Raw genomic sequence first — 14,979 nt, forward strand, 5'->3', positions numbered from 1 at the left:
ATTCTTGATGTTATTTGATGTTATTCTAGATAGAAGACGTACTTGCGTTTTTCACTGACGTTTGCTAATGGTTATTTGTGCTTTTGAAAACTTTCTTCTACAATCTTTTCCTTTGAGTGTCCTCCAAATCAATGATAATTTGTAATGTTTTTATATGTATCTTAAATATCTTTTCTAAATAATGAAATATATTAACATGTCGTACAGATAATACCGAAGAACAGTTTGATCCTTCGAATGTGATTGGATATTTATAGGACGTAACGGTTTTAAGCTGTGAACTTTATGTGTTGGTGGGTCGTGACGGTTTAAATCAGGGTGAAAGATTCAGAATTTTAAATGATCGCGATCGATTAAGACACAGGGTCAAAGATGTGAGATTATTGTGACTTTAAATATCGAATCATACTCGAAGGTTCAGACGGTTCTTTGGTATTATCGACACGATATGTTAATACATTTCATTATGTGCCAAAACTTTAAATAGAGACGTAGGAATCAAAACTTTAATTGCTATGGATTCCAATCTCTATTTGGAAATAAAAGAATAATAGTTAAATTTGCTGAAAATAGGTACCTCAAACAGACGCTATTTTTTATATTCTCGTTGAATTAGAATTTAGGATTTGTTATTCGGCGATATTTAATTTCTAGCCGTTTATTTCAAAAATATTTAACATATAATCATATTAAATGCTTACCGTTGTACTCTCGGACATGCTGCCAAAAACAAGTACTTTCACGCAATTATATAATCACGATAGATTTTCAATAATTCAATTGGTAGGATTCAGTTCACTCATAATTTTTTAAAAAATGCACGAATGATCATGGGTAATTATCTATCGCAAAAAAAGAACAACTGTAAGAAATCTTTACACTGAATCTCGCGATTTGCGGATTTCGTATTGACTTGTTCGATTTACACGACTGCCACAACCATACTGGGTACTTCTGGGGCTACTTCCCCTTTACATACAGTCGACATTATTTCAACACATAAACACTTCTACTTCTCCTTGTTATATGTTTAAATGTAACGAATTAATTTTAAATATTCCGAGATAGGAACAATAATGTTTTTGTACATATTATATCTAGGAAATATCCTAATTACAGTGTTAGGACAGTCAAATGCCAACTATTATATGATACATATTTCCTATAATATAAAAATTAAAATGAGCAAAAATAATTGCACACCTTCGTCTATTAGTTATTTTTGTTCTATGTTACAACATCGGCTACGTTGCGATCACAATGCAGCATTTGAATTTATAACATTATAATATTATAATATTATAGCATTTGGGTTTATAAGGAAACCTTTACATTTTTTATAGCTAGGTTTAAGGGAATCTTTATATTCTTGATCGGTAAGAATTATGAAGCCACTCTGTGCCTTTATTATGTTCGGATTTGTACGTATTATGCAGGGCTTGCGAAAACACCTTTAGGTTTCTAATTATAGTATTGAAATTAAATTAGATGTTCTATCAGGTAGAGTTTTTCAAATTTGATGGGACAGGATCTAGATGGAACGTTTGTGAGTCTTGTGAGTGGTTATGTAGAGTAGCTTTACTGCTAAAAAGCAATGCTTCCTAGAAGCATTAATCCGTCCCTAATAAGTACTTTAATATTTAATTAATTTATACATGCATTTAATTATACATGCATAATTAACAGTACTGTTTAAGTAGATAAGGTAGTGTAAGTAGATAAATAGTATAATTCTTTATGAAACGCATCATTCTCTTTTTTAAAACAATATTACCACAGACGAGGAACAGGAATAGACGTGATATTCAGTGCTTGTTCACATTTTGTGGGTCGCATGACCTCTCCATTCCATTTTCGTGTCGCATGCGAAGTTACTATTTCAGTTAAATACTGGTTTGAATTAAAACTATAATCTTGTACGAAATTATAAATAAAATATAAAACAGGATATCCAATACTAGCAACGAAATATAATTGTATCATGCTACAATACTTCAGTAAGCATAACACACTATCAAAATAATAAATTACTGTATAGTAAAGTACTGTAATAAGAATTAAGTGAATCGTTTAATCAGTTCTAAATGAAATTGCAATTTCATATATCTGAAACAAAAATGTGAATTTTTAAATCTTTCCTATTTCCATCCTTGTATTCTCAAATCAATTATTAATTATACATTATCAAGTTTAGGTAATCTGATTTACTATCACAAACTCGTAATACAATACGTCGTTGAAACCGTATCGATAATTTATCGATAATGAACAGACAGTGTCCCACGGTGTCCAAAGGTTTCCGATGGTGACCCAGGAATTTCCATGGTGCCCCACGGTACCGCAGGGTTTGCTATTGTATCCCACGATTTTCCATGGTATCCCACGGTTTACCACGGTGAGCCACGGTGAGCCACGGTGGTCTACGTTGCAGTCCAGTCTAGATCATCCAAAATTCTCTTCGTGACTTTTGGTTATCCAAACTGGACTGTATATAGCGTAGTTCTTGGCTTGGCAACATTTCCAAAGATTAATCCCCCGATAAATTTTTGAAAAACGGTACCAATTACCAGATCTCACCACGAGGAGGTGACTACGCACGAGACCCACCCATGAGTTCTTTATCACTGCACCTCGATCTCGACATTCAACATATTGACAAGAGTGTCGAGTTCTAACTCTACTTAACCATGGGCCTGCCGGGCCGGGACCACCGAACAGAATTATGAATGCACTGCCCCAACCGAACGAGTAACGTCCACTTCCGCGCCAGTCGAACAGAATTACGGCGAATGTGAAATTGCAGGTCCCTATCCGAACAGTACTGCATATCCACGATTGAATCCCCAACAGATTCGAAAGCATCACCGGCGCGACGACAACTCCCGCGATCCCGCGCAAACATCGAGCAGTCACCAGAACAGAGGAGTCTTTGGGGTGACTTACAAATTGAAAGAGCTATGTCGCGTACGTTGACCTGCATGCACCTGGAATAGGCGCGAGCAACCCTGCCATGTGATCAGATATTTAAATCATTGATTTAAAAGTTAGGAATTGATGGTATTGTTTTAGAATAATTATCAGAATAATTAATTTATTATTTTAATTTTTTAGATTTTTAAATTTTGCTATGCATCAGAATATTATACAACCATTTGTAAATTTTCATAGCTTAATTCCAAGTATATAAAACGGAGCATATTCAAACGATCGCATAACGGAAGTGTAGCGAGTACCCTTGTCAGATAATTACAATCGTCGCGACGCAACGTTATGAATTGTAAAGAGCGTGAAAAACACTGATATTTTTCTACATCGGTATTTTATAACACGCGACACAGAGTCTCATATAATATCACGTCTAGACCAATTATTTGTAATAGTGAATGTGCGAAATATCATATACGAATACATATACGAATTAGCATCTCACAGGGAAGTATAATATAAATGAAATTTAGTTTTTGGTTTAACTAAATCTTTACTTTCAGGTTTAAATTTCCGCTTCTGTCGTTTTTAAAGATGTTTTTGTTATTTGTTTTCCATAACGATCGAAGAGCTAATATTTTTCAAATGAATGAGAATAAAGAATTTCTCCGAATTCTTTTATACAAAATGATTAATATTTTGGGAAAAAGAAGGGGTAATGTTACCGTAGAAGAGAAAGTTGCTATTCAGAGTACTTTACCCAGTGAACTCGGAGGTTTTCTTATCATGTTAAAATCGTTCTCAACGTTACCGATCTAGCAATACGTATGTTTAGGATCTTAGCTGTATTTGGTATTACAGTTGACTCGTCTTCATTCGGACTCCTTTAATTAATTTCCACTAGGGGTGTCTGTAATAAATTCGTCTATAATAAAACTGAAATAAAATAGAACATTCAAAATCTTGTTTGTGATTTTATATATAGATAGGAACTCCATGTTTCTTGTATCTTTTTAATAAGGAAGATATTTGTTTAAAAGATATACAATAAATACATAATTGTTGATAGACAAAAATTTATAAAATTATCGATATTTAATTTTTCACGTAAATTGTCGGATATTAAAGGTAGGAAATATTATAAATTTCTGAAGTGAACTCCTGTAGTAATTCCTGCTAGACTAGGCTAGATATTTATCACTGTGTTATAATACAGTAATTACTGTAATATTGGAACAAACGTATTCAAATATTTTTCAGTAATAACTATAATATAACGCCGAAAAGACCATGTCTTACACATATATAATTGTATATGTATATACATATGCTTATCAGCGACAAAACACAATGTAATATAAGTACTTATTAGCAATGCGTTATGTTAATTATATTACATTATTTTTAGCATAAATACTGACTTTTTCAGCATACTTGCCGTTAATTGTAACAATATTAACATATGTATTTGCGATATACATATGTTATATATTGCAAAAAGCAAAAAATAACAGCATAGATAACAGCTGATATATAAAGAATTGTTCTTGACAGTGTTATGTCATCGTGTCAGTCTTTAATATGTTACTTCTGTAACTTTTGCAAGCTGTTGTTCAGTTATCTCGAGTTAAATGATATTGTTACATTGTTCGTGTTATGAAATGGATAAAAAGTTTAGTTTGAGAACATGTATTCCTCTAAGTTCAATGCAAGTCAATTTATGCGATATACATGTTTGTAAATGACCATCACCTTCGTTCGACACATTACTAAAACTACACGTACAAACGAATAGAACTATGTTACTACAAAAATTGCTTATCGTGATAAAATTGTAAATCTTTATCGTTATACTAATAAAAATGAGAAATAAAATATTCCGAGTAAGTAGACACCGTGCCACAGACGTACGGTGCAATTTTTCCTTTCATATTCTACGAATATCCATTTCAGCGGTTCGAACTTCTTCATTCGGTGAATTCAAATTTTTACCAACTAGAAGCGCTTCAACCTCGTGATATGTTTTTCCTTTTGTTTCCGGTACCCATATGAACACCATCACAAATGCCACCCAGCATGATGTCGCGAAGATAAAGTAAATCGCATACGATCCTACATTATCGGTAATCATTTGATACAGTTTCGGCACGGTAAAACCAATTATACCATCGAAAATTACAATGATGGCACCAACAAAGCCTTTTAGTTCTGTAGGAAATAACTCGCATTGGAGAACATTGGGTAACGTACCTAAACCAATGTGAAACATTACTTGATATATAATTAGGTTGATAACTGGAAGAGGTGAGAGGATGGATACATCAGACTTATATTGAACTAACAAAAGATAAGTTGCTAGAATAATCAATGTAAAACACGACCCAAGCGTAGACAGAATCAAAAGTGTTCTTCTTTCAAGAGAAGTCACTGTTAAGGTGCATAAAGTGCCACATATAAGGCCGACAGTCATCACCAAAATCGTCATTGCGCTTGCTCTGATACTGATCGTTGTTTTGCCAAACAGCACTAACAGATACTGCGTAGTGATGTAGTTTCCGCTAAGGTGTTGTGCCATGATTAAGCCAAGCATGATAAACAACGCTTTCCTGTTGCTTCGTTGTAGTATTGCTTGCAGTTTGGTTGACCAATTATATTTAGTTAAATCTATGTGTGTCTCATCTGTGTCAGCCCATTCGCGTAAATCCTCATTGGATTGTGTGCATAAATCGCTTCTAAATCGTGATAGTATTTCGCATGTGGGGTCTGGGAGTATTTCGCATGTGGGGTCTGGGTTTATTTCGCTTGAGCATGATCGGTGCATTTGGCCTGTGGATGGTTGGTGTATTTCGCTTGAGGATGATTGATGCGTTTGGCTTGTGGATGGTTGGTGTATTTCGCATGTGGGGTCTGGGTTTATTTCGCTTGAGGATGATCGGTGCATTTGGCTTGTGGATGGTTGGTGTATTTCGCTTGAGGATGATTGATGCGATTGGCTTGTGGATGGTTGGTGTATTTCGCTTGTGGGTGGTCGGTGTATTTGACTTGTGGATGGTTGGCGTATTTCGCATGTGAGGTCTGTGTTTATTTCGCTTGAGGATGATCGGTGCATTTGACTTGTGGGTGGTTGGTGTATTTCGCTTGAGGATGATTGATGCGTTTGGCTTGTGGATGGTTGGTGTATTTCGCTAATGGTTGGTCGGTGTATTTGACTTGTGGATGGTTGGCGTATTTCGCATGTGTGGTCTGGGCTTATTTTGCTTGTGGATGGTTGGTATATTTCGCTTGAGGATGATTGATGCGTTTGGCTTGTGGATGGTTGGTGTATTTCGCTTGAGGATGATCGGTGTAATTCGTACGTGGTTTGTGTGCGTAGAGCATGTAGTTCCATTTTCAGTTTGTGCGTATTTATCAAGCTTTGGTAATATGCTATCGACTTGCATCCTTGCTTCGTTTGACCTGTTGCCACCGAGCAAAACAGAGTTTCGGGAAAATACGTGTTCGACAAGAAGGATATAAAGGATATTATTGCAAGGATCTGCAGCAGTGACTCGTACATCAGCCAAAGTCCTAGGGCGCTGGTTACCAGTGTGCCGATAGATACGTTCACGACGCTTAGAGAACTTAGGGTGCTTCCAATGTTGATGTCGGCGACTCCTGGATTTACCGTGCGCGCAATACCAATGCCTATACCGAGAATCCCCCGAGCAAGGTATAGCATTGGCACAGAAGTTGCGGCGTAGATGGTGAACCAGCCTAATGTGAACATTGTGTTACATAAAACGAGGCAGTTTTTACGACAGCTGCTGCCGGCCAACTGTACAGCCACAAGTGAACCGATCATTGAACCAAGTACTGTAGAAGAAACGATCCATGAAGATTCGCTGTGTGTTAACGTTAGCGGCACGCCGCCAGTCCCGGATATTAGATAAGCAAGAGAAATCGTTGTCCATCCGTTGACTGAACCGAGTATGAGCATGGTTAGCGCTGCTGAAATGAGAAATGTGTAATGCTATATATAGCATATGTTAATTGTAGTGCGATTGTTTTATAAGAACAGTGCGTATATTTAGACAAATTTATATTTTTAATATATACTCTTAATATATTTATAATTAATACATACCGCAGGCTATAAGTAATTGCACCCCTCGCGATGTTAGCTCGAATGATTTCCACTAGTTTTATTTCTTAACTATTTTATTATTAATCTGTTAATCCATTCGCATTATTTGTGTGTTAATTAAAGTACTACATGAAGTAAGATACTACATGAAGTAAAATTTGCTAGATACTTGCGATAAGTCTAGGTGTATTGATGTGTAATAATGAACATGTTGCGCTTACAGGTTTCTCATAAACATAAAAGTCCGCGCTCGATTTATGATATAATAAGGAATCAGTGCAATGAATATAAGAATCGAAATGTTAAATTTATTATAATGTAGGATGCAATAGAAATGCAACTTTAAACGATGGTACATAAGTCATTAGAATTGAAATATAATTCACGAACATCACTATAAAACATCAATTCGAGGAGGCAAAGGAAGTTGCATTGTGCGTATTAAAATTACTGATAAATACCTGACGTAATATCAAGAGTGATAACTAACCGGAAGCAGATGGCTGACATAGCCACATTCGATTTTTGAAGAGCCTACGAACTTTCCTTTTCGGTGATGAATCAACAGGATCGGAACCACCGCCCTCAGGCACTCTCCTTGGAACCTGGAAAACAGTTACCTTTGTTAAGAATAGAAATCATAATTCTTTTCTAATTTGGTAGACCAATCAAACATTTGAGCGAATATAAACTCCAAACCACGGAAAAGATATTAAGAAGTATTTAAATATTAATATTGTTTCAAGGGAATTAAAAAATGTTCTTCTATTCTGTCTATTCTGTCTTCTTCTGTTTATCAACAGAATATAATTAAAATATGCTTGATGTTATTTGATGTTATTATAGATAGAAGACGAACTTGAGCTTTTCACTGACGTTTGCTAAAGGTTATTTATGCTTTTGACAACTTTCTTCTAAAATCATTTGCTTTGAGTGTCCTCCAAATCAATGATAATTTGAAAGATTTTATATGTTTCTTAAATGTCATTTCTAAATAATGAAATGTATGGATAATACCGAAAAACAGTTTGAACCGTCGAATATGATTCGATATTTATAAGATGTAACAGTTTTAAGCTTTGAATTTTATGTTTTGGTGGATCGTGATAGTTTAAATCAGGCTGAAAGATTCAAAATTTTAAATGATCGCGATCGATCAAGACACAAGGTCAAAGATTTAAGATTATTGTGACTTTTAAATATTGAATCATATTCGAAGGTTCAGACGGTTCTTTGGTATTATTGATACGATATGTTAATACATTTCATTATGTGCCAAAAATTTAAATCGAGACGTAGGAATCAAAACTTCGAAATTTTGGTAATACTTGCAAGTTCTATAAGTCTTGAAGAACCTTCGATACAATTGTAGATTCGAAATTAAAACTAATTGCTATGGATTCGTATCTCTATTTGAAAATAAATAAAAGCTAATTCGCTGAAAATAGGTATATCAAACAGACGCTTTTTTTATATTCTCGTTGAATTAGAATTTAGGATTTGTTACTCTGCGATATTTAATTTCTAGCCATTAATTTCAAAAATATTTATCATATTATCATATTAAATGCTTACCGTCCTACGCTGGGTCATGCTGCCAGAAATGAGTACTTTCACGCAATTATATAATCACGATTGATTTTCAATAAATCAAGTTGTAGAATCCAGTTCACACATAATTATTTAAAAACTGTACGAAAGATCATTGGTAATTATCTATCGCAAGGTAAGAACAACTGTAAGAAATCTTTACACTGATTCTCGTAATTAACGGATTTCGTATTGACTTGTACCATTTACACAACTGCCACAACCATACTGGGTACTTCTGAGGATGCTTTCCCTTTACATTCAGTCGACATTATTTCAATACATAAACACTTCTAACACTTCTTGCTACATGTTTAAATGTAACGAATTATTTTTAAATATTTTGCCATAGGAACAATAATATTTTTGTACATATTATATCTAGGAAATATCCTAATTATAATGTTAGAACAGTCGAATGGCAACTATTATATGATATATATTTCCTCTAATATACAAATTAAAATGAACAAAAATAATTGCACAGCTTCGACTATTGGTTACATTTGTTCCATGTTGCTACATTAGCTACGTTGCGATCATAATCCAGCATTTGAATTTCTTTAATTTCTTGAAGCATAGCTTCCTTTATCGCGGCAATACTTTTTCTCCTTGCTTTCCCTCTATTTCGACGTTTCCTACTGAAACTGCCGCGATGTCCAATGATGTCCAATGGTGTCCAATGATGTCGAACAATGTCCTACGATGTCTAATGATGTTCCACGGTATCCCTCTGTGCAGTCCAGTCGAGAACATCCAAAATCCTCTTAGTGGCTTTTGATGATCCAAACCGGACTGTAGCGTAGTCCTTGGGTTGGTAATAGATTAATCAACTGATTAATTTTTGAAAAACGATGCCAATTACCAAATCTCACCACGAGGAGGTGACAACGCACGAGAACCGCCCATAGGTTATTTAACACTACACATCGATCTCGACATTCGACCTATTGGCAGAATGTCGAGTTCTGACTCTACTTGACACTGTGTATTACAATTTTGTGTCTTGCAAGGGGGACGTACGAGTCGTTACACTAAACTGTTTAACATGTTATTTTCGCGACTCTAAACTCTTGAACGTATTAGAAAGAAACTCTAACATGACCCCAATAAGCTTCCCTGAAAAATGGAAAAACACGAAGAAATCCGAAGAATCAAACGATAAAAGAAAAATCACGGTGCGCCCAGAACGAACGAGATCGCGATCTCTCGAAAGAACTAACAAACTTACGCGGCGTACCCCCGTGTACCGGACAACCCTCAGGATCAGCGGAATACCCTTCACTCGATTCCTGTTTCGCCGTTCGAAACTTACATGAGTCGTGGTTTATGGTACCGACCACTGATGCCAGTGATTCACTGGAGATGCAGCCGTGGATCCAGCACACGGGCCGGCAACATAACACACTCCAACTGAACAAGTGGAATCCGTGGAGGGACCGCTGAACAGGATTACGAATGCAAGGCTGAATAGTGGGGTCCACCCTCTCGGAGACGAACAGGATTACGGAGGTCGTGAAATTGCAGATCTCTGACCTAGTATCAATCGGACAAGACTGCAGATCCACGACTGAACCCTCAGCAGATTCGCAAGCATCACCGGCGCGACGGCAACTCCCGTGATTCGATGCAAACGTCGAGCAGTTATCAAGCAGTCACCAAAGCAGAGGTGTCCTTGCGGCGACTTACAAATTGAAAGAGCTGTCCAGTGCACGTTGACCTGCATGCACCCAGTATACGCGCGAGCGAGTATGCCATGCAATTATATATTTAAATCATTGATTTAAAAGTTAGGAATTGATGTTATTGTTTTAGATTAATTATCAGGAGAGTAGATTTATTATTTTAACTTTTTAGATTTTTAAATTTTAGAATCCATCAGATTATTATATAACCATTTATAAAGTTTCAAAACTTAACTCCAAGTATACAAAACGGATCACATTCAAACGATCACGTACTGGAAATGTGGCGAGAATACTTTTCAGATAATTACAATCGTCGCGGCGCAACGTTATGAATTGTAAAGAGCGTGGAAAACACTGATATTTTTCGATATCGATATTACAGAACACTCGACACAGAGTCCTATATAATATCACGTCTATTCCCGTTTTTGCAATAGTGAATGTGTGAAATACCGATACATATACGAATTAGCATCTCACAGAGAATTATAATGTAAATGAAATTTAGTTTTTGGTTTGACTAAATCTTTACTTTCAGGTTTAAATTTCAGCTTCTGTCGTTTTTAAAACTCTTTTCGTTGTTGTTTTCCAAAATGATCGAAGAGCTAATATTTTTTAAATGAATGGGAATAAAGAATTTGTCCGAATTCTTTTATACAAAATTTGTAATATTTTGTGAAAGAGGTGGGCGACGGAACCGTGGAAGAGAAGGTCCCTATTCGGAGTACTTTACCCACTGAACTCGGTGGTTTTCTTACCATTTTAATATCGTTCTCGACGTTACCGATTTAGCATGACGTAGGTTAAAGACCTTAGCAGTATTTGATATTACAGTTGACTCCGGTTTTCGGACAGTTTTCATTCGGACTCTAATTAATTTCCACTAGGTGTGTCTGTAAGAAATTCATCTACAATAAAACTTAAATAAAATAGATCATTTAAAATCTTGTTTGTGATTTTATATATAAATGGTAATTCCATGTTTCTTGTAGCTTTTTAATAAGATAATTGTTTAAAGGTATACAATAAATATATAATTGTTGATAGAAAAAAATTTATAAAATTATCGATATTTAATTTTTCGCGTAAATTATCGTATATTAAAAGTAGGAAATATTATAAATTTCTAAACTGAACACTATTATTATAGCCATAATTTACCGAAGATAACATTCATCAGTCCGATAGAATTTCTGCTGGACAAGGCTAGATGTTTATCGTTGTGTTATGATACAGTAATTACTATAATATTCGAAAAAGCATATTCAAAAATTTTTCAGTAATAACTATAATACAACGCCGAAAAGACCATGTCTTACACATATATAATTGTATATGTATATACATATGCTTATCAGCGACAAACACAATGTAATATAAGTACTTATTAGCAATTTGTTATGTTAATTATATTACATTATTTTTAGCATAAATACTGACTTTTTCAGTATACCTGTTGTTTATTGTGGCAATATTAGCATATGTGCATGTGATATACATATGTTATATATTGCAAACAAAAAATAACAGCATAGATAACAGCTGAAATATAGAGAATTGTTCTTGTCAGTATTATGTCACCTTGTCATTTTTCAATATATTACTTTTCTTACTTTTGCAAACTCTTGTTCAGTTATCTCGAGTTAATTGATATTGTTACATTGTTCGTATTATGAAATGGATAAAAAGTTTAGTTTGAGAACATGTATTCCTCTAAGTTCAATTCAAGTCAATTTATACGATGCATATGTTTGTAAATGACCATGAGCTTTGTTAAACACATTTCTAAAATTACACGTACAAACAAATAAACCTACGTTCCTACAAAAATTGCATATCGTGATAAAATTGTAGATCTTTATCGTTATACTAATAAAAATGAGAAATAAAATATTCCGAGTATGGAGACACCGTGCTATGGATTGTCAGTGCATTTTCTCCTGTCATATTTCACGACTATCCATTTCAGCGGTGTTAACTTCTTCATTCGGTGAATTCAAATTTTCACCAACTAGAAGCGCTTTAATCTCGTGATACGTTTTTCCTTTTGTTTCCGGTATCCATAGGAACACCACAATATATGCCAAGAAGCATGATGCAGTGAAGATAAAGTAAATCGCATACGATCCTACATTATCGGTAATCACTTGATACAGTTTCGACACGGTAAAACCAATTATACCATCGAAAATTATAATGATGGCACCAACAAAACCTTTTAGTTCCGTAGGAAATAAGTCGCATAGGAGAACATTGGATAACGTACCTAAACCAAGTTGAAACACTACTTGATATATAATTAAGTCGATAACTGGAACAATAGAGAAGTTGGAAATGTTATACTTATGTTCAACTAACAAAAGATAAGTTGCTAAAATATTCAATGTTAAACATGATCCAGCCGTGGATATAAGCAAAAAAGTTCTTCTTCCAACGAATTCCACTGTTAAGATGGTTAAACTGCCAGATGCAAGGCTAAAAAACTGGACCAAAACCGACGCTTCCTGTGGATCGATATCGATCGTTGTTTTGTTCAACAACACTTCCAGATACTGCGTAGTGATGAAGTTCCCGCTAAGTTGTTGTGCCATGATCATTCCAAGCATGATAAAAAGAGCTTTCCTGTTGCTTTGAAGTAGTATTGCTTGCAGCTTGGTTATACAGGTATATTTAGTTCCATCCATGTATATCTCATCTATGTCCGTCGATTCTCGTGAATCCACACTGGATTGTAAATCGCTGGATGTATCCTCATTGGATTGGATGCGTAAATCGCTTCTGGATCCCGATTGTATTTCGCATATTTGGTCTGGGTTTATTTCGTTTGTGGATGGTTGGTTTATTTTGCTTGTGGATGGCCGGTGTATTTCGCTTGCGGATGGTCGGTGTAATTCGCCCGTGGGTTGCTGGTGTACGTCGCATATAACTTCTGTGTGTATTACGCATGTAGGCTGTGAGGGTGAATCGGTACTGGATGGTGAGGACATGGGTTCTGTGTCTACTACTTCCCAAAAAGAGCCTGAGTGTGCTTCGCGTTTTGATTGTGAGGGTAAGTCGCTTCTGGGTTGTGAAGGTAAATCGCTACTGGACTGTGGGGTTAAGTCGCGTCTTGATTGTGAGGGTAAGTCGCTTCTGGGTTGTGAAGGTAAATCGCTACTGGACTGTGGGGTTAAATCGCGTCTTGATTGTGAGGGTAAATTGCTTCCGGGTTGTGAAGGTAAAACGCTACTGGATTGTTGGTGTACTTCGTATCTGGATTTTGGGTGTAATTCGTATCTGGTTTGTGCGCGTAGATCACGTAGTTCGATTTTCACTCTTTCAGGATCTACAATGCCTTTGTAATAGGCAATCGACTTGCATGCTTGCTTGTTTTGACCTTTTGCGACCAAGAAATACGGAGTTTCGGGGGAGCCCATGTTCGACAAGATGGATGCAAACGATATTAATATAAGAAACAGCAGGAGGTACTTGTACGTTAGCCAGATTCCTAGGGCGCAGGTTACCAGTGCCCCGGCATACACGTTTACTGCGATTATAGTACCTAGGGTTGCTCTGATGTTTATGTCGGCGACTTCTGACACGAACATGGGATTTATCGTGCGGGCAATACCAACGCCTATACCGAGAAACACTCGAGCAATGTATAGCATTGGCACGGACGTTGATTCGTACATGGTGAACCAGCCAATGGTGCATATTGTGCTGCTTAGAAGGAGGCAGTCTTTACGACCGCCGCGATCGGCCAACTGGGCAGCCACAAGTGAACCGATCATTGAACCTAGTATCGTCAAAGAAACCATCCACGAAGATTCATCGAGCGTTATCGTTATCGGCACGTCGCCGGTTCCGGATATTAGATAAGGAAGAGAAATCGTTGTCCATCCATAGACTGTACCGACTATGACCATAGTTAGCGTTGCTGGAATAAGAAACAAGCGATGCTATATATAGCATATGTTAATTGTAGTGCGGTTTTTTTATGAAAACACTGCGTATATTTACGAAAATTTATATTTTTAATATATACTATTAATATATTTATAATCAATACATACCGCAGGCTATAAGCAATTGGACTCTTCGCGATGTTAGCCCGAATGCTTTCCACTAGTTTCATTTCTTAACTATTTCATTATTATTCTGTTAATCCATTCGCATTATATGTGCATTAAGTAAAATACTACGCGAAGTAAAATTTGCTAGATACTTGCGATAAGTCTAGGTGTATTAATGTGTAATAATGAACATGTTGCGCTTTCAGGTTTCTCATAAACATATAAAGGTCCGCACTCGATTTTTGATATAATAAGGAATCAGTGCGATGAATATCTGAATCGAAATGTCAAATTTATCGTAATGTAGGATGGAATAGAAGTGCAACTTTAAACGATGATACGCAAGTCGATACAAGTAAGAAATAATTTAAGAACATCACTATGAAACATCAATTCGAGGGGGGAAAGGGAATTGCATTCTGCGTATTAAAATTACAGATAAGTACCTGACGTAATATCAAGAGTGAAAACTAACCGGAAAAGCATGCCAGCCATTGCCGGCATTGTGCGTTCCAGAGACCATGCCATTTCCATAGCGAAAATAAACCGACAAGATCTGAACTTCCGCCCTCAGGCAAGTGCCCAGGAGAGTCCCTGG

The 14,979-nt window shown here is 36.0% G+C and overlaps 2 protein-coding genes across 2 annotated transcripts; both read right to left on the reverse strand.

Annotated features, from left to right (window-relative positions):
* Nucleotides 1–4,719: 4,719 nt before the first annotated feature.
* Nucleotides 4,720–8,641, reverse strand: LOC117243137. The gene is made up of 4 exons (XM_033510375.1): nucleotides 8,624–8,641; nucleotides 7,539–7,653; nucleotides 5,913–6,912; nucleotides 4,720–5,654 (listed from the first exon to the last, which is right to left on the reverse strand). The coding sequence occupies exons 1-4, from the start codon at nucleotides 8,639–8,641 to the stop codon at nucleotides 4,853–4,855; spliced, it is 1,935 nt and encodes a 644-aa protein (XP_033366266.1). The 3' UTR covers nucleotides 4,720–4,852.
* A 3,556-nt stretch (nucleotides 8,642–12,197) lies between these two features.
* LOC117243138 (sugar transporter ERD6-like 5) lies at nucleotides 12,198–14,245 on the reverse strand. The gene is made up of 2 exons (XM_033510376.1): nucleotides 13,465–14,245; nucleotides 12,198–13,302 (listed from the first exon to the last, which is right to left on the reverse strand). Exons 1-2 carry the CDS (start codon nucleotides 14,232–14,234, stop codon nucleotides 12,270–12,272), a joined length of 1,803 nt encoding a protein of 600 aa, XP_033366267.1. The 5' UTR covers nucleotides 14,235–14,245; the 3' UTR covers nucleotides 12,198–12,269.
* Nucleotides 14,246–14,979: the final 734 nt, after the last annotated feature.

The sequence above is a fragment of the Bombus vosnesenskii genome, unplaced genomic scaffold (genome assembly GCF_011952255.1).
Source record: "Bombus vosnesenskii isolate JDL3184/JDL3185 unplaced genomic scaffold, Bvos_JDL3184-5_v1.1 scf7180000013265, whole genome shotgun sequence".
NCBI lineage: Eukaryota > Metazoa > Arthropoda > Insecta > Hymenoptera > Apidae > Bombus > Bombus vosnesenskii.